The sequence below is a fragment of the Boleophthalmus pectinirostris genome, unplaced genomic scaffold, assembly GCF_026225935.1.
Source record: "Boleophthalmus pectinirostris isolate CB_2022bp ecotype Guang Dong unplaced genomic scaffold, ASM2622593v1 HiC_scaffold_8, whole genome shotgun sequence".
Classification (NCBI taxonomy): domain Eukaryota; kingdom Metazoa; phylum Chordata; class Actinopteri; order Gobiiformes; family Gobiidae; genus Boleophthalmus; species Boleophthalmus pectinirostris.
This window is the reverse complement of record NW_026571515.1, coordinates 26,730,135-26,751,248: the sequence shown is the minus strand read 5'-3', so window position 1 is coordinate 26,751,248 and position 21,114 is coordinate 26,730,135. Positions and strand designations below refer to the sequence as shown.

Below are 21,114 nucleotides of genomic sequence, written 5' to 3'. Positions count from 1 at the left end.
TTTGAGAGGCGAGACCGGGAGCGCACGAGGACTCTGCACTAGAGGCCAGTTATGGCCCCTTCATCCCTGGACTGCAAAGCGCCTTTCGCAGCTCTTTCTCCGTGCCACAAGTTCCCACCGCGCATCTTCTCGTTTGAGTGCTGACTGCTGGTGTCGATTCAGGACGTGCAGCTCAAACGCACAAGTTTTCTTCTCAGTTAAAACTGGAGGTATGTTGATGACAGTAAGTTGGAGCAAGTATGAAGATTGTTTAAATTCGTTATTCAGTATTGTCCAGTGTTTTTTGCTCCTCTTAAGAAATGTGTTGGGCTACTTTAAAATAAGCTAATGTCAGTGTTATTTGGGACCTATTTATAAGCATGGTCAGGTTTCCTAAATTTGTTTCCTTGCCCAGGATAAATTTGACTGATGCAACAGGCCTGTCAAGTGCGGGTAACAGCCCAGTGATACACTAGTTGATTTGTATGCAAAAAAAAAAAAAAAAAGCTCTCAACACTTACTATATAATGTCAAAGAAAAATGTGTCATGTTCTGAGATCAGAATATAGGTGACAGGCCAGTTGTAAATTAAATGCACATTTAAATATTTTGGCCGACAGTTGTAGATTATTTATGTTGGAACCTGGCATCAGAATCCTGAAATCTGTTGAGCTAAGTGCCAAAATTAATGAGCAACTTACAGAAACCAATGTCATCTTCCTTGTATTTTATATTTTTAGTTTGTCTGAAATTTATAGCCTAGTAAGATGGGTTGACAAAGTAGCCTTGGATCTAAATATGTGGCCAAAATAAACCTGACCGGGGATTTCTAACAATTCCTGAAAATATGTTTGCTATAAAGTCATTTTTAATCTGTTCACCCAGAGACAGGGTTGAACCCATCTGCTCAGCCAGTGGTAAATGAGTACCAACAATAATGTAATGCTTTAAGGTGGATCGGGTTCTGCTAAGATCATCATTGTGTGCATATGTAAGGATTAAATACTCGTGGAGCACTAGATCTACTATGAGTATCAGTTACTTCGCTCTGTTTCAAAGATCTGTTACAGCACATCAGCTCTTTCTGTTAAGCCCTCCTTTTATTTTACATAAATGTTCACAATGTCAGAATAATGCTACATTTACAGAAGCATTGCAGTCAGATAATATTATGTATGTACCTTAGAATAATAATAGTTTATAATGCAATTGGGTATCATAAATTAGCACCTAACATAATTAAACAATTGGTTACACAAAAATCTCATCTCAACCCTGCAAATGCGTAATTACTTTTCACTCAGTGATCTTGGTTTGACCCACTTCACACCTAAGCTCTCAATCAAAAGCCAGCCTTCCACAGAAACTGTGTCAAACATTTTCATCTGTAAAGGTTGTAATAATTTACCTCACTTAAGTATGCACCACATGGTGAAGCTTCTCTCTAATGTATACATAATGTCTGATCCAATAACTTTTGTCTCGAAAAGTTTTATAATGTGCAGCTGTGCATAAAGCCATGTGCAGCCATCCAGCAGGAGGGGGCGCGGGTATTCTGGCTGTTGCAGGTGTGGAGGAGTCAGTACGGAGCGACATCTGGCTCCAACTAAAGTTTGTAGATCAGTTTTCCAAGGTGTAATGGCATAGAAAGAGGGCAAAGAATTTAGGGTAAGGCAATTATTGGAACCAAGTGGAGATTTGTTTTCAGTTTTTGACACAACTTAATAAACTAATTACTAAACTACAGGTGTTTGGCGCTAGCAAATTTCAAATTGTTATAACCCAGCTCGCTAGGGTCAGGGACGTAACGAAAACCAAGATGGAAAAATAGTACAAATAAAGGAATAATTTAATAAACAGCAATGTAAAAGGAATGTAAAATATAAAATAAAATAAAAAGAAAAAAGAAAAGAAAAAAATCAAGAACCAGGACTCTCAGTGCAGAATGAGAACAGCAAAGAAATTAAAACACACACAAAACAAGGTAGAGCACTGAAGGCCTGGGCTGTAATGCAAATAAATTGATATTTGTCTTGTCAGAAAATTCGCAATGAGATATTTTTCAAAAGATTGTGCAGCTCCACCTTGTTGATTCTGATGTTTGTCTTCACAATCCCTTGCTCTTCTGACTGTCCACCTTCTTCCCTGGAGCCAGCACCGTTTTGTTCCTTACTGGTCCTGGTCTCAGTCTACATGCTGTTTATAGTTTCTCACTTTTTGTTTGCCTATTTTTTTTTATCTTACATCCCTGTGGTTTGTTTGTCACCATTGTCTGATTTTATCATTTCAGGTGACCCAACATTTTGCTGCATAATTTCAGGAGAATGAGAAGAAGTTGCTCTTGATCTCTACTTCTTTAAGGCCCAATCCACAAACAGGTAAGTGGAATTCTGCACTTAACTGTTACACTGTGGTCATCTTTGAGGAGTGAGTTAAAAAAACGCTTGTAAGGAAGACCCCATAAAATCCCTTATGCTTTTAGACTGCAGGGCGCCACTCATTTAACACAATTAGTTGCAGTAAAAGTAGTAAACATTGCAAAAGAAGGGTTGTCAGGCTTCTTTTTAAGAAATGTTCACATATTTTACATATTTCACATAACATTTAAAAAAAGGTGTAGTTCTTTTAACATATTTATTATTGTTTATTAGCCAGACTCTTGCCCCCTTCATATTAATTTTATATATTTTTTTTATTTATGTATTTATTCAGTTAAATAAAAATCAAAACTTTATTTATAAAGCGCTTTTCATTCAAAATGTAACAAAAAGTGCTTTACAGTGATTAAAAACAATTCCACATTTCCCCGACCCCACACAACCAAACAACCCAGACACACACACACACATTAACATGGTAAAATACACAAAACAACACCTAGTATATTATGAGGCTGAATACAGGCAAACCAGTTGAGAAAGTGCCATCAGGGGAGCTGTGTACATCAGGAGCAGAGAACCATCCGCCCCCACCAGGAACCACCACAGCGTCCAGGGGAGAGATGAGGCCCAAGCACCATCCCTCCACCAGAAGCCCACGGGACAGACCCTGGCAGCCACAGCCAACCTCTGCTCCTGATGCAGAGGACTCCTACAAAGGAAAGCCCAATGAAATTACCAGACTCTTCTTTTCATGGGAGGCCAGACACAAACCAACATAAAACAATGTTAAAAGTAGGTACAATACAGAGGCTTATTACCACTCCTTCCCCTTTTTTAAATCTTTGTTCTTGTATTGGGCAGACCATGTATTTCCCTTTGAACTCTGAAATATTGTGTAGCAATGATAAGGAAAAGCCTACTGAGAAGATTGTGCATGGTTGATTCCTATTCAAAAATCGTGTCTCCCCTCAACTCACCTCATCAGGTTTTGTGAGTCTAAGCAGAGACATAGGAGACACAAGAATTTTCCCACCTGATTTAGTTGATGAATGGTAGTTGGTAAATCTCAAAAGGACAAGACTGGTTGGTTGTGACTTTTACCTCAGTGTAGAATGCCTGGAGATTTACTGTTGACCTCTGATTTTTTGTGTTGGTAAAGTTAATTACCACAGTGAGGTTTACAGCCCAAAAAAGTGTGTCAATCCTAGAAAATACAACAAATTCATGTTTAGAAAAGCATGATGAGAATGCCTTGTGTTCTTCTTAAAACATTTATGAACAGCCACATTACCTTCCACTATGTGGGACAGAAATACAAATAGTTTTGCACCAAGGAGACCAAAATATTACCACTACAAGTCTGGTCAAGTCTGCAGTTTTGACTTCACACGAAAGCATATTAGTTTAGTGTTCTGCTGTTAGACATGCTGACCAACATTCGGGGCCTTTAGGAAACCTTTTCACCATGATAAATATTTAATGTCACATTTGTCATCTGCTACTGGTAAAACAGGTTTTGCATTGGTCTGTAATCATGTATTTCAGGCCCTGAAGGATCAGTCACAATCAAATAAAAAATGCAGTTTGGATGCTCTTAGGAAAATTTCAAATGTTACAATTACCATAATGCCAGAATTTCCTCCACAAACAACAAAGTATCCTGTCTTATTATGCATACAAACTACTAACCCTGTAGTAGTTTAGATCTGTACAAACATGTTCGGAGATACATGTGATTCCTCTATTACTTTGTCAATAGGCATATTTGATGCATTTAAAATGTGAATTTTGAACAGAATCCAGTAATTCATACTTTTAAATCGCAAATCTAATTGCAATCACAATGCTTGTCAGAAACAACTGATATTTTTCCCAAACCATTCAACTCTAATGTTTTTGATTTTGGAAGGAACTAGTCCAAAACATGTAACTGAGAAAACAGGCGGGCAGGATTATGCTGATAAGGTTTATAGGTTAAAGTTTATAAGGGTCACATATTTGAAGTGCCCAGGTGTGTAGCGCTGTCTTGGAATTGGGGGGGTGTTTTGTTGATGCTCAGATCCTGATGAGCAGGAACTCTGAGGACAACCTGTGAACAGCACATGGGGAAATAGTTTCCTCACAGTACACTGGCCCAATTCATTCACTTTTAATCCGCTCTGTGCCCCTGACTGCTTTGGTCCTGGCTCCTTATACATAGTCACACTGAGGTGTGCTTTTGACATTTTAAAACATACACTCAGTGATAATAACATTCAAGCCATCTTTATTCTTTAATACTTTTTGATTCAACAATGACAACTATCTAACCCTCTTTTATCATTTAAAAAGATGCGTATGTAGCATTAGTGTTGGAGGCCATTGCTTTTTTCCTTTTTTCAGATAAAGATTACACTGTTCATTTTTCTTACTAGTAGATTCTGACAAAACTTTAAAAGGGAAACTAAATATATGAGTAAATTAAATTATATATTTGTTAATGAGAACAGAAATAAACAACGGGTTCAAGTGGGGACAAGATAACTCTTAGAGAATTTGAATATAATTTATTCAAGAGCTCAGTCTAGTGCTTTGTACGGGTGGTAGAAGGCAGCAACATGTGGTAGCAGTGTAATATCACCGTTGAAGTTGAATTTTTAAAAAATCTGAGTTTTCGACTGCGATGCTGAGACGACAGAAACTTATTATTAGTTTCTGTCATTAGTTGTTATTAGTAGCTTGGTCCAATGACACTTCTCTAACTTTTTAGCAAATAATCAATTTCTATTATTTAGTAATATAGTTAATATTCCAGTGTGTAAATGAGCATTATTACACCTGCCAATATGAAAGTCATCAGTCAGATGCCAATGCCTGTGACTGGTAAAGCTTTCCTGCGTTCAAAGTTCTCTAATCCCTAAGAATGTGAATTTAAATGAATTCTATGTTAGCACTACTAACAATAGTCAAACGTTGTACTTATATAGTCACAGGCACTCTGTATAACTCACTATAATTGTGCAAATATTAAATAACACATTAAATGAGACATTAAGAGGGATTATGTAGATAACTATGTACTACACTTTGTACTACACTACTTACTGTATAGTGACTGATTAGAATAATTTGTATCAGTAACAAAAGAGTGACTACAGACTGTCGGTTGAATCAGTAGAAGAGCCCTGAGACTTGCCTCATAACATTTTTGCACTGTTGCAACCACAGATGTACTTACAGCAAACACTAATGGTGCTTTTAGTCTTGTGCATTAGCTGCAACGGATGCAAGAGTTCAGCCAAGATAATTGATTAATCATAAAAAATACATACATTTCTGACATTGTGTACAATACTTTATATATATATATATATATATATATATATATATATATATATATTTATATTTTTTATTTTATTTTTTTTTTTTTTTTGCTTTTTAGTAATCTGGAGGCAACAATGAACCTTTTCAGGAAAGACGCCATGAGCTCCAAGAAGGAGAAGGTGGTCCAGTATGAAGACCCTCCGGATGGTGGCTGGGGATGGTTGGTTGTGCTGCACTGTTTCCTGGTGTGTATACTCACTTACCTTGTGTGTATACTTTATTTAATCTGTATTATTTCTTGGTCTGGATAAACTAAAAGTGAGTATGTATTCTGTGTTCCAAATGCAGGTGAATGTCCTTGTTATGGGCACACTGAAGACATTTGGCATTTTCTTTGTGGCTTTCCAAGATGAGTTTGGGGGCTCAGCAGAGAGCATCAGTTGGATCGGCTCCATAATGTCTTGCCTTCGACTCTCTGGAGGTACATTTACGCTTCATTACATTTTACTATTTTCAAATCTGTTGTGACTTTAAAATGATTCCTAATAATTCCTCTCTTCCGTAAAGCACCCATTGCATCAGTAGCCTGTGCCAAAGTGGGCACCAGGGTGACCTCCATCACTGGAGCCCTGATGGTCAGTGGGGGCTTCTTCTTGAGTATCTTTGCCAACAGTGTTGTGTACCTCTACATGACCATGGGAGTTGTAGTTGGTGAGTGATTTACACACTGTATAGCTAAAAAAAAGTTTTCCATCCATGCTGCAGTAATAACACTTTAACTGTTAGGAATAGGCTTTGCACTTCTATACCAGTCCTTCTCAGTTGTCACGGCGATGTACTTTAAGAAACGTTTGGCAACAGCATACGCTATAGGCCGATGTGGGATGGGTCTGACATTTGGTCTGGCTCCTTTCACACAGCTGCTTTTGGACCAGTATGCGTGGCAAGGTACCACCACCCCTGTGATAGACTGTTGATATAAGGTACGACTGTAGTATCCTAAGCTCTCTGTGTTCCACAGGGGCATTGCTGATTCTTGGAGGTCTGATGCTGAACCTGGTGGCCACTGGGATGTTACTGAGACCCATTAAAGTGAAGTCAGCTGCCACCAACACCTCAGTCCAAACGAGCCCAGCCCTGTCTCTTCGGAGCGCCTCGGAGAAGGACTGCTCTAAAAGCTATGTGAATGGATCTTTGTCCAGTGGAGTGTCCTCAAACGGCGTCTCCCCTAAAAGAACCTCCAGGTGCCCCCCTCCTTCCCCTGGGCCTACCATAGACTATTATCAGAAACAAGGCCCTCTTGACCCGGTAAAGCCTGAGCTGAACCCACTGGTCCTAAATGGAGCGAATGGTCATGAACCCCATGCGGAAAAGTGCTCTCCTCCAGACACCGCTGAACTCAATAGCAGCCTGAATGGAACCACAATAGCAGGACTGCCTTCCCACACCAGTATACCCACAGAGGTAACCGGCAAAGAGGCCAAAGTACTGGACTGGTCACTGCTTAAAGACCCTTTCTTTTGCATCTTCACCTGGTCCGTAGTCTTCAGTCAGCTGGCCTATTTCATCCCATATTTTCACTTATCGGCTCGCGCCAGGGACCTGGGCATCGATGCCATGGATGCTTCCTTCATCATCTCTGTTGCAGGTGAGCCTCACAATCTTCTAACTCAACATCAGTATCTACAAGTTAAGGTTTAAGTGTTAAGCTCACACCCATGGGTGCTGGCACAGACAGGTTTGTGGTGCAGTGGGAGTGACCGGGGGAGGTCCTTATGTCAGCTGAGATGGGGGAACATGCAAAAACTCCTTAACTTTGAGGCATTAATAATAAGTGAGCTGCTCAGACTGCAGTCTTATGTAATGAATGTGCTGCTTACATAAATGTTGAACTTTGGTCCACTGGTCAGAGCTGGTGAGTTCAGCTGTGTGCCACTGATGAGGCCCCTCAGTGTGAATGTCATAGAAGTGTGTGCGAACGCGTGCTTGGGATTTACTCAAATGTTAACATCCATGGAAAGTCAGGTATGCATGTTCTCCTACATAATTCACTATTTGGTCATTTCTAATCAGCATTTTCAATGCAGCTTAATATATAATAAATGACATTCAGTTGTTCAACAGCCTAATAAAACTAACATATAAAATACCTACCTATTATTACATTTTTACGACATGTAATTTCCTTCTGAGACCCGGCCCATTCATTTGTGTCCTTTATAGTGGATGTGTTAACCAATCAATCTTTAAGTGTTTTGAGATAGACTCTTAATTCCTGTTGAATTTTGTAGAGCACGCCTAGGGCTTTCTGCTGATATGTGATTTGTTTGGCTGTGACTTTTGGAACCGCCTTTATATATAAAAGAAAATCTTTTCCATGTATCCTATATACAAGGAAAATATCTTTTATTTATACCATTTTAAACATATTTTTTAATACATTTTTCATATGTATTTGTGGAACTTATTTTTGTAGCTAACAGAATCGAACAGAAGGATTTCTCCACTGAATTACTGAGGTAGATTGTGATTCTGACTTTTTGAATGATGAGAAAAATGAGTAGCACATCAGCCTGCAGTTTAGAGAAGTTTTCAGAACCCAGATGGAGACAGATTCAGAAGGACAAACATCACTCACTGCAGCTTTACAACTTCAGATAACAAAGCTTTAATTATTCTTTGGCCAAAAGAAGGCAACTCAGGCCATCCTAAACTAGTTTGGACATTGCGTTTTGGATTGGACATGTCCTGCATCAAACATGAATCACTGTTTTGAGAAATAGCTGACCAGTGTAATCCTGTACTCATCTGAGTCCTTCGGATTTGTATGGGAGTATAGGAGCTCAGTCACCAATGGGCTCCTGCTTGGCTCTCTCTAAGGCCAGTTTCCTCTGATGGTTCCCTTTGGTTGGAGAACCAGATCAGGCTTGTTCCTGTGTTTTTAAAAAGAGGCTATATGTTTCCAAATCAGGACCAATCTGCAGAATTCACCACAAAGGGACTCGCAAAGGTGTAGAACCATCACAGCAATGATTGTGGGTGTTTGTACTCTAGGAACCTTTTACAGTTCCTTTTTAGTAGCCTAGTATTTTCATACTTAAAGTGCTGCAGTATACTTGTAAAGGGAGAAACTATAGCACCACTGTTTTTTTTTATTTTTATTTTCTACTGTTTAGTGACATTCATACTGAGAAATGTATGTACCGCACACAATGCCTTAACATATGCTTTAGTCTTTCACATTTGCTTATTTGAACACTTGTGCACTGGACAAATAGACAAATATAAAAATGATTAATATATATATATATATATATATATATATATATATATATATATATATATATATATATATATATATATGTATATGTATGTATGTATGTGTGTGTGTGTATATATATATATATATATATATATATATATATATACATACATACATACACACATATACATATGCCCGCCGGCCCCGGGTGTCGGAGCCTGCGGCCGAACCAGCGGCTCGCGGAGGCTCGGGCACGTTGCATCTCACGCGGTCAGAAAAAAATAAAAAGCCAGAAAAAAATAAAATAAAATAAATACATAATAAAAACTGCGTTAACGGCGTTAAAATAATTGTCGGCGTTAATGACTTAATTAGTTAACGCGTTAACATGCCCGGCCCTAATATATATATATATATATAGAGAGAGAGAGAGAGAGAGAGAGAGAGAGTGAGTGCAATACACTTATTTTCTTACAGTCCCAGGAGGATCTACAGTATTTTCATAACTGGAAATATTTTTTTTTTCTTATTGGGCCTCATTCATGGATCTTTCTTAAAAAAAAAAAAAAAAGGTTTGCAACAAGATGCTGAGAGATCTCTGTGCCTGATTCACAAAGCGTTCTTAAGCTCCCAAATTACTTCTTATGTGGCAGTTGCACCACAAATATTTCACCAACAACTAGATATGAACACCACAATGCTCATTTACATTTCATTTACATTTCATTTATACAAAAATGTATATGTATTTAGCTAGAAATGCCCTTTGAATTTCCAAATATGGCCAATATGGACCTGGCATTATGCCACGTGAAAACGCGAGGAAGAGTGATGAGGAGGTCAGGTGGAGCGTCCACAGACTGCGGCTATTTTACAGCTTCAGCTATGATTTCAAATGTCCAAACTCACATGAACACACTTAGGGAGGGAAGATTTAGGGGGTACATAAAAGTGCGCTCTGGTCATGGGGATCACGGGGGATTCACAAAACATTTTCAGTTTTGTGTGTGTGTGTGTGTGTGTGTCATAAGAACGTTTCATGAATGAGGCCCATTATTACTATTACAGAATATTGCTGCTATAATATGCACTGCTTGAAAATATTATATTTTTGTCTTGTGCTATTGGTTCACATGGAAACATCAAAATGATAATATCGGCATGGTTATCAAAACATCCACTAGTACATCTTGAATACCCCTCATAAACTCTCGGCTGTCAATGGGACTAAGCCGGTTTTAATTCAGACATGTTGGTGTTGCCATGTGAGCTTTTAGAGGACTGAACAGAGAGAGAGCAGTGGACACAGCGGGGCACCTCCAGCACAAAGCCCCACTCCATATCCCGCTGTGGCCCACTGTCTCCTCACTCTCTGGGACAGCTCTGGTCATGGAGGCCCATTGACTGTGCTGCTGATGCATGGGGGTGCTATCGTCCGTACGGCCTCCTCCTAAACCTTCATCCTCTCCCTGTGAAGCTACCACTGTCACTAAGCAACCAGCATGGGGGGGGGGATATTTTGGAAATATTCTGTGTACAAGCTCTGTGACTAGGTTCACTATCATATTAACGTGTCACTGTCGATATATGCTAAAATAAATTGAAAGCTCTGCAATCGACATTGGAGACTAAAACAAATTAAATGTTTTGAAATAATTTGACAAAATAAATTTGACATTTAGCTTACCAAATTAGCCAATACATTATGATTATTACAACACTGTTTTACTATCTATGACAGTGTCAGCTGAGTTCAACATATTTGTGAAAAGCCAGTTAGTCCGGTGTTTCTGCTGAGCTGATGCTCATATTTGTATACAGATGTGTGATCTGTAAGTGCATTTTAAAGTGGTGGGGCTGTAGGGTAGGGCCTTAGGCACAGCTGTAGACATGGAAGAGCCTGCTGAGCTTAAACACATAAACAAAGTGTATGAGACTCCACAGGCGCGGGCCAGCCTGGAGCACAGAAAAACACTGCACAGCTGCCTCTGCTGTGTCCCCCAGACCCACTCAGCCAAAGGTGTCACCCAAACTGCTGCATTACATAAGACATGTAGCAGTACTGAGCAGAGCCTTGTTGGAAATTATTTCAACTTACTTAAAGTAATCAAAAATAAAGATAGTTCATATTATTTAGTTATATCAGAAATACTATATTTTGTTTTAAACAAAGCCATATTTGCAGGGGTTGGTAAGTTAGATGACTGAGCAGTGAAACACGTGCACTCATGGTTAATTAATGCTTACTTGTCAGCCAGTCACAAAAGGACACAGGCTTTGGGTAAAAATAGAAGTAGAATTCACTGGTCTCCTCCAATGTTACTGCAGTATCTAAATTTAGCCTATTTGCTCCTGTGTTTTGGTGCAAAGGCTGAAGGGATGGGTGACACAGGTCTGCCTAGAACCAGTTTGTTTCATTGATCTGGGGCTCGGTGTTGCATGCCTGGAGCTATTTCTGCAGCAGTCAATACAGCGCTGCAAGTTCCGCATCGCCTCTCACGTTCCCGGTGACCTCAGCACAGAAGGCTGCAGACGCTATGAGCCTTCTCTGTCATCTCAGTCTGCAATTGACAGCATGGTTCTTGTACCTCGGAGAGAGGATATCTTCTGAAGGCTAGACTAGACCTGTTTTATGCATGAAGATGGACTGGCACAATGTGAGGATTAAAACTGAATGTAGCTGTAATATTAGTAGTGGTAGTGGTAGTGGTAGTAGTAGTAGTAGTAGTAGTAGTAGTAGTAGTAGTAGTAGTAGTACAGACCCATCAGACTCAGAAACAGGTTTCCCATAGCTCAAAGCGTGTCTCCTGGGGGCAAATGTACACTTGACTTTGCTTTGACTTTGAATCTTAATGTGAACCACCACATTTTTCTTCCTTGAGCATGGAAACATATAACATAGAACAAATAGTGTGTGCTCACAGTTGTACTGTTTTTTTCTGAGTTAGCCATGGTTTAATCCTGATAGAGTCCAGGTTTAGTTCCTGTGGTATGTGTACAAATGTAAACGCACCCTATAATGTGGAGTGGACTATATTTAAGGAAATATACAAGTTCAGTGCTCATGGTCACTAGGGACATGTCCCTGCCTCTCTGTAGTATCATTGTAATTTTATACAAATTCTTAGACATGCTCACCCAGTATGGCCATTAACACAACATAAGTATTTGTAACACTAAAGATTATAGCCATCCTCTCATCAAATGTATCCAAACTATATTTTTCTAGAACCATTCTTCCCTTGATCTTCCCATAACCCCCATTTGGAAACCACTATCACAGTTGTGACTCCCAAAACACTATTTTTATGCTCATATATATTTTAAGTACGGATGAGCTTTATATCGATAAATGGTGAAATAGTGCATGGTTCTGCAATGCAAAGATATGCAAAGTATATTTTTCCAGCAAAAAGAGCTGAATTAAAAATAAAATGAACAGAAACAAGTGTATAAAGTGATATTTCTGCACTTTTTGGTTAATTGTATGGTGCATTCACTTTTCATGCAATACTATAAACAAGACATTTACCAGCACATGTCTGATGATTGTCAATATTACTCACCTCCTCTCTTAAGTCAAATTTCTAAATTATAAATGTGCTTTGAAATATTCAAGGAAGCTTTATTTAAGGATGAGATGTGAGGAGACGGTCCCAGTTTTTTGGGGCCATCCAACCTCCATTACCAGAGCAGCCTGCTGTAGCAACCTGAATATTTCATTGTGTTATCTCTCACTATGACTTCAGACCCTTCCCATTACATTTACTAAGCAACCTTCATACTCAACAACCATCTCAACTTTAAAAAGTCTAGTCAGAAAGCATAATGAGCTCTTCACATTGGGTTGCCTGTTTGTAAAATTAAAACCAGTTGGAAATATATCTTAAAGACCTTTCTCTGGCAACTCTGATTCAGTTGTGGCTGTGGTTTCTTTGTTAAAAGAGTGCATCCAACATGGCTTACCTTTAAAGCTGTATTTACAATTGTCACTCTTTTTATCAAACTCAAAAAGAAAAGAAGAAGAGGGAAGAAAAGACTAAAGTGCAGGTTGCAATGTTGTTCCACAATCTTTGAGTTGATATGAAATTAGTAGGGACATAGGGAACTAATCTTCTCTTGTTTTTTTTTTATTTGGTGGATACTAAAATATCCTCTCCTTGCATTTGTTTTATATAATTAACGTTAACATATGAAGAATGCTATGTAAAGATGTGCCTGATAACTATCTTTCTAAGTCTCTTATCCAACAGCCATTTCTGTGTGTGTTTCAGGTATTACAGAGACCTTTGCTCAGCTGGCTTCAGGTTGGGTCACTGACAGAAACCTGTTTCACAAGTACCACTACCACAAAGCCTACCTGATCCTGTGTGGGCTTGTCAACCTGATAATGCCTCTAGCAACCTCCTACATCCTGCTCATGGTGTATGCCGTCTTTTTCGCCCTCTTCTGTGGGGGATACATGGCGCTGCTGCTGCCCGTCCTGGTACTTGACACTTCACATTTAAGTACATTAGCTGTATGTGGTGAAATAGTTGTTTAAATAGTTAAGTTTTTAAAGTTGTATTCAGAATACTTTGCATGACTTTATTATGTATGTTACGCTTAAACTGCACAGTATTAAAAACAAAAAATGTATAACAGGTGGGGCAACAAACATAAAACTGTTTATATTCTTATGTCACATTTTTACACTATAATATAATAATGCAGCTCACTGTGAAAGGATTCAGAATACATTACTCTGATTGGGCTATGTAATAGAATTTGTTATAGGATATTTTTTATTGCAGGTATGCAATATTTGGTAGATAAATATGTCCAGCAGTAACTAATAATGTCATGCCATAGTTGGGGGTATGTACTGTACCTGTATAAACATGAATGTTATTGTGAGGACTCTACGCCATCGTGGACCATGGTTTGTAGCCAAAGAGTCCAGAGAGACTGATGGCTGTGCAGCTGAATTAATTTTAGCTGAGATCAAGTTTACTAGTTTTGAGATTCCTTTAATGTAATCATCTTGGGTCATTTTATTCAAGAGGATGACACCCAATCCTCTGTCAGTAAAAGCACGGGGTCTGGAGTTCAGACTTTGGAGGAAGAAATTTAACCATTTTCATGTTAAACAGCAACAGTTAAAACTTTAAATAATTTATGTTTAAGAAATTAAGATTGAATCCATGATTAATTATTTTGCAATTACTCTAAATCATAAAGAGGAGTAGTTATGTAAATGGTGAAATAACTTTATTTTATTTATATATCTGGTTTATTTAACAGGGACAATGTACATTAATCAACATTTCTGTAAATGTACCAGAATTAGCCAGAGAGGCTATTTTCCATCTGTAGTCCCTGGACAGATGATAAACATGGTCACCCTAAAAACTAGAAATTACATTTTCCGCCACTGTTGGGTTCTTTATGACTTACAATGCTCAGCAGGAGAGAGTAGTTAAAGGATGTTTAACTTCACACACTTCCGGCCCGTTTGCTCCACTCCCCTCAGAGGGTGGAGAAGCTTTAAACCTCTACAAGACAGAGCTAGTTTTCCTGAAGGCAAGGCAAATAAACCACCATAACGCAAGCCCTGAGATGTAGTCATGGTGTAAGAGTTTCTAATTTTACTTCCTGGTTGGAGATGGGCAGAAAATGTGACATACATAGAAGTAATTTCATAACTTGTCTAAATAACACAATAATTATGATGTGACTATTGAAGTATTCCTTGTGCTTAAAGTGCTGCTGCATTTTAGATGGAATTTTATGCATTGATTACATAGTCAAACTGAACACTCTGTTCCACCTTGTGATGTCAAGTGGTAATACAGGAAGTGCTCTACTATGTTTTTAAACTGTACACACTTTCACTAGAATAATTTAGATCATTTCAGACTTTGCCAATCTCTAAAGGTAAAATGTAACTGTGAACTTGAAAACTACTACTACATGACATCACAAGGTGGTAAAGAGGTTTTTAGATGTAGACAGACGAATATTAAAGGATTACTCAAACATGCGTGAATGACACAAATTTTGCATAATATAAGACCTTTAAAATATGATTCAAAATCATTTTAAAATCATGAAAACACACTTATAGCAGTGATATTCAACAGTAATCTTGCATTTATAGTAAAGCAAATACAACACTGAATGCCCTGTCAGTCATTTAACCCAAACCATTACCTCAGTGTACAGCTATGGTGCATAGATCCGGACTATTTTTGGATGTGCGTGTGGTGGGACACAGGTAAAGGTGAGGAGATTTCATTACCTCACCCAGTCCCACACGGGAGAGAAAGGTATCCTCTGAGTAGACCATTGTAGAGGCTCAGAGCATCCGTTAATGGGTGGGACTACATATTACTTCAGTGCGTATCCAGTGTCTTGAGGTCATCTCCTGCAAACAAACGAAGGCTAGAGATCTCAAAGGTTGGGATATGCCTTGGGCTTTAACAGTGATGGGCGGTCATGTATTTTCAGCTGGACAAACTCGATACAGCCAGTACAAACGCACAAGGCATAAATGAACCCTCTCACTAGCACAAACTAATGACATCATGGTTTGCTCTTGACAGATCAGGCATTGAGCTATCTTTGGATTTCAGTCTGGTGTAGGCTTTGATAAAATCTACAAAAGATGGGTTCAGGACAGTTGACAATTTTAAAAGGAACACCTGCATGAGAAATTGCATTATTGTTTTGTTTCAGTATGTAAACCATAATGTTTTACTCCATATGAGGGCAGAACAGTTACTGTGTTAAGTATTTAACAGGCCATGTGTGTTGAAACACTGACATATTATGAGTGTTCCAGAATTTGACTAATGCGTTTCAGATGATCCAGGTCACTAGAACAAAAGGACTGAACTTGTATCATCCAAAACAAGTTAAAGGTGCATGTTATTTAATAAAAGCTAAATAAATTTTAATAAAAGCAAAACACGAAGGTAGTGGACACCCATGAGAAAAGTTACACACTGCACCTTTAGATATTACACTGAATGTTAACACAACCCATGGTTTAATTGTTTGTGCTCGGCAGGTGGACATGGTGGGAGTGGACAAACTTAATAACTCCATGGGTTTCTCCATGTTCTTTGTGGGGCTGGGCTGCCTCACAGGGCCTCCTTTAGCTGGTAAGTGATAGGGTAAAAACATCACACCAATCCAGAAGTACAAAAGAAGTACAATTGAGGATAATGTAAAAACATTGGTAATGATTTGTAATTGTATGGTAGTAGAAGTTAGTTTTATATGCTAACCACTAACTGGACTTTGCACCTTTTGGCCAATGTATTGAAGGGGCCGGTATGCTATTGTTATAATCATCTACTAGTATGTTTTGCACTGGGGCCCCAGATTTCCTTAGCCTTAACATGCCTGAAATGTGTGGAAAATGTGGCAGAGAGGAGAAAAACAAGCTATAGTTAGTGCAGCCTTCAACACCGGCTAGGATTTTGGGATGAAAAGGTGTACAGAGGTTACTGGGTCAAATTTCACTCTCTTTGCCTATGAGCAAGTCAAGCCAGATTCTCAGCAAAACAGTTTTGCTCTATGCAGACCACTGCGCATGTGAAAGTCAGGGGTTAGACTAAGTTGTTTTCATGTGACAAACACCATTAACTTATAGGAAGATATATGTTTTAAGTGGAGGAATGAAAGGCAGTAAATTCTGCGAAAGGCTGTTTGTGTGGTAGAGCAATTATCCAGACCAGTTGCTACAAGTTTTACTTGATTTGTGTATATAGGTTAAATGTGTATGAAGGGCTTCTGTAGAGAAATATGAAGGCTTAATTTTTAGTGTATTTGGTGTTCTGTCTACTTAAAGTTAGTAGTAGCGCTGGGAATAGTAGTAGTAATATTTGTAAGACACTGAAACACACACAATAATACTACAGACACACACACACACATTCTTTTTTTTTTAATTACCTGCACCCTTTGAGATCGGATTTGATGGCATATTTTGCACAACCCCTGTTTCTGCTGTAGGCCTTCCAAGAAGGGTGTACTCTTTCTCCTCAACATTTGGCCCCACTTAACATATTTGTGGTTGGGGCTCCCCTGCACCTCCTGACTTGGTCCCTTTTGACAGTATTAGGCCATCTTTGAGTGGAGGATTGTGTTGAAACGTGACCAAAGAGCCCCTTTAGGCTGGTATGGAAATAGGATGGGGCTCTGTTTACATTCCCTGTGACTAGTGTCAAAAACATTGAGTTAAGCTAACTGCCTCTGTGTCTGTGAAGGCATTTTCCCTTTGACCTGTTCATCCATTTTCAAGTCACTCAACTGTCAGCAATTGTCTAGGGTTCTGGGCTTTTTCTAGCCTACCTGGTTCAACTGGTGACAACTCAAAATAGCTAGTCTACCTTCAACTTGAACTTTCAGCCGTGGTCTCATAAACCTTAGGTAAAACTATCCATCTCACTGTCCAACTCATTGTGTGTACTTTTGGAGAAATGTGTCCTGCATTCTTTTAATGCCATTGGGGAAAACTGTGTTTTTGAAAGAAGTACAAATTAACCAAAGATTTTCTAGCATGGGATCCCACTAAGGCCATTGTGCCTCAATACATATTTAGCTATTTCGTAATGATAATATTATATTAAGATACATAGAGTGAGTCTTGCTACATTGCTGCAGGTTGCAGAGTTTATTTGGATCTGTATGACTTTACTGTATACCTGGAGGACATTTTTTCAGTTAAATGATTATCAAGATTTCACAGATCACAAATGTCATCAATGTCATTTTTAAACACAAGGGTTGCTTGTGATAGATGGATTATAGACTTTCAGGAAAAACATAGGGGGTGTTTCAGTTGGATTTCAAATATTATCCTTGCACTGAAGTGTACCTTTAAACTGTATGTTTCAGGCCTCCTGTATGATTATACACAAACCTACGATTGCTCCTTCTACCTGGCTGGGCTGTGCTACCTGCTCTCCTCTCTGTCCTTCTTCCTGGAGCCCCTCGCCCAGCGCTGGAAGGCCCGCAAGAGACGAATTCATTCTCCCAAAGCTGAGAGCAGCAGCTGCAGGACCAACGGCTGCTTCATCTCAGACCGCACACACAATGGGGCCGTGTAGACCTCACAAACCAGGGAATGCCTTTGGAACCAGCTTAGACTGTCTTTGGACTGGATACGTGAGACTTGAATGTGGTCCTGGTGTAGGGTCAGAACTGGACAAAAACCTTCAGTCATGCACAGACTTAAACTTAATAGAAACCAGAACCTGGCTGCATGATTGTTATGAATATACACTGTGTGCATAATTATTAGGCAGATAGATATTAGTTGTATTTATGAGGATTAATTTTATAATTGAACAACTACAGTGCTCTCAGTCAGTCCAAAATGTTAATAAACCTCAAGCCTGAATATTTAAGAAAATGAAAGTGAAGTTTTGGCTTTCTTAGAAGAAAATCTATGGGTGCACAATTATTGGGCAACTATAAATGTGCAGAATTATTACACAATTAAATGAAAAATTTACATTTTCCATTCTCTGTTTATTTTCATCTGTCAGAATAGTAAACAACTAAAAATGTACAAATAAACATTTCTGACATAAAAAAAAAATCTGTGACCAATATTGCCACCCTTCTCAATAATGGTCATAAGCCTTCCATTCATGGAGTCTGTCAGTTTCTTGATCTGTTGACGATCAGGTTTTTGTGCAGCAGAAACCACAGCGTCCCAGACGCTGTTCAGAGAGGTACTGTTTTCCTTCACCGTAAATCTCCGGTTTAAGAAGGGCCCACCAGTCCTCAATAGGGTTTAGGTCAGGTGAGGAAGGGGACCATGGCATTATTTTTTCATGTTTAAAGCCTTTACTGGCTAGCCATGCAGTGGAGTACTTCGATGCATGCGATGGAGCAATGTCCTACATAAAAATCATGCAGCCTTTTGAAAGATGCAGCATTTTTCTTGTACCACTGCTTGAAGAAAGTGTCTTCTTAAAACTAGCAGTGGGTTTTGGAGTTCATTTTGAGTTCATCTTTAACCCAAAAAGGTCCAACAAGTTCATCTTTAATAATACCAGGCCATACCAGTATCCCACCTCCACCTTGCTGGTGTCTTAAGTCGAAGTGGAGCTCTATACCCATTACTGATCCAGCCACATCCATCAAAAGTCACTCTTATCTCATCAGTCCATAAAACTTTTGAAAAATTTGTCTTCAGATATTTCTTGACCCAGTTTCAGCTTATGTTTCTTGTTCAGTGGTGGTCGGGTTTCAGCCTTCCTCACCTTGACCATGTCTCTGAGCACTGAACACCTTATACTTCTGGGCACTTCAGGTAGGTTGCAGTTCTGGAGTATGACAGTGCTGGAGGATAATGGGTTCCTGGTAGCTTCATGTTTGATTCTTCTTAAATTTCTTGCAGTTAATTTGCATCTTTTTCTCTCAACGTGTTTCTTGTGACACTGTTGACTATTTGCAACAAAATGTTTGATGGTTCTGTGATCCCAATATCTTTGCAATTTCAAGAGTGCTGCATCTCTCTGAAAGTCTTTTTTAAATATTTTGGTTTTCAGAGTGAGTTAAATCTCTTTTTTGGACCATTTTGCCTGAGGAAAAGAAGCTGCCTAATAATTCTGCACACCTTGATATAGGGTGTTGATGTCCTTAGGCCACACCCTCCCTTGTTAGACCTGATATGCTTAAATTCAAGTTTATACAGCTTAGAGAATATGCATAAAAATCATGATATGGTTAAAATACCCACTTGCCTAATAATTGTGCACACACGGCGTATGTATGCGGCATTAAGTATCCTGACTGAACTCTTGAAGCCAAAGGTTTTAGAAGAATCTCTTTGGATAACACATATTTAGATAATTTTAGATCATCTATCTTCAGAGGCACATGCTTCAAATGTATATTTTATATCAGCACAATGTAACTAAGCTGCAAGTTTATATACAATAATAGTAGTAACGCATAGTATTGCTGATAACTAGCTATGCACACGTATAACCTCAAATAGCACACATTTTTAACCTCTTCACTTGATTCTTAGAAAGCCTGTGCTTATAGATATGCACTTTGAGCCAACTTTGAAAATGCTGCATGTTCCCTCACTCTGCTAGATAATGAATCAGCAAAAAGCCAAAAAGTTGCCTCACAGTTGAAACTGGGGTAACACACGAACAAGCATTTTCTAAACTTCAGCTGGAAACCTCTTTGTTATACCACAGATGAAGAAGTCATTTGAGAAGATTAGCTTCCTAGTTGCTACATACAGTACATCTGTACAGTTTTGCCTTTTTTGCCCATAACTTTTTGTATGAGGCTTATTTTAGCCAATGGCCAACAAACAGTTTTCTTTTCTGTACAATGTTTCCTTTGGTGACTCTGACCAAGTTTTGCTGAGTAGTTGAATTATGTGAATGAATGTTCTTGACGGTGCTCTGACTGGACTTTGTGGTGAATCGTTGCACAGCCTCCTCAGTGCCTGCAGGCAGCCAACTATTGGCTATGCAACTCATGTTATGTTGTGTAATACTTAAAGACTCTTATTGTTTGTCAAATCAATATTATGTTTGTTTGTCACCACTATTTGCCTTAAGATACTCCACTGTATCTTTTTGTATACTGTGATGCCAGCCAAAGACATGTTATGTTCACCTTCATCTGCTTAATCAAATTTTGTTTTTAAGGTGTCAGGTTTGTGACACAAAGCCATTAACCATGTCCTGGCGAATTTAGACATGTCTAGCTTAAGATGAAGTGGTTTGCTGCAGCTCCCTCTTGTGGCCTCAACAGGTTTGTACACAAAGAATTCTGTTTCAATTATCACCAAATTAGTTCCCCTCAGCTCACTTTCACAATACTGACCAGGGTTCTTTGTTTTGCATCAATGACAGCCATGGACAAAAGCCCCATCAGGTCAGGAGTTTTATCTGTTTATTGAATCCACTGAATTTTTTGTACATTTATGAAACTGTTATGAGGCTTTAAAGTAGTCTATGGTTTGGGATTTTCCTTAGATATTTGGTTAAAAAATGGAAAATTCCATTCCTTCAATGGAAAATGGGTTCTTGTTTATCATGGATTACTCACATATTTCTCCTTGAATTTCTGGGTTGAACAATATTTTGTTACTTCTTTTAATGTTCAAGTTTATAGACTAAGAACTCCTGGTCCCTTACTGCTCAATTATTAAAATGGTCC

At 38.7% G+C, this 21,114-nt stretch overlaps 1 protein-coding gene across 1 annotated transcript; it reads left to right on the top strand.

The window, feature by feature from the left end:
• Positions 1-38: 38 nt before the first annotated feature.
• slc16a4 (solute carrier family 16 member 4) lies at positions 39-21,107 on the top strand. Its single transcript, XM_020930119.2, has 10 exons — positions 39-209; positions 2,270-2,357; positions 5,782-5,908; positions 6,012-6,144; positions 6,231-6,374; positions 6,450-6,611; positions 6,685-7,311; positions 13,200-13,411; positions 15,977-16,070; positions 17,812-21,107. The coding sequence occupies exons 3-10, from the start codon at positions 5,798-5,800 to the stop codon at positions 18,021-18,023; spliced, it is 1,695 nt and encodes a 564-aa protein (XP_020785778.1). The 5' UTR covers positions 39-209; positions 2,270-2,357; positions 5,782-5,797; the 3' UTR covers positions 18,024-21,107.
• Positions 21,108-21,114: the final 7 nt, after the last annotated feature.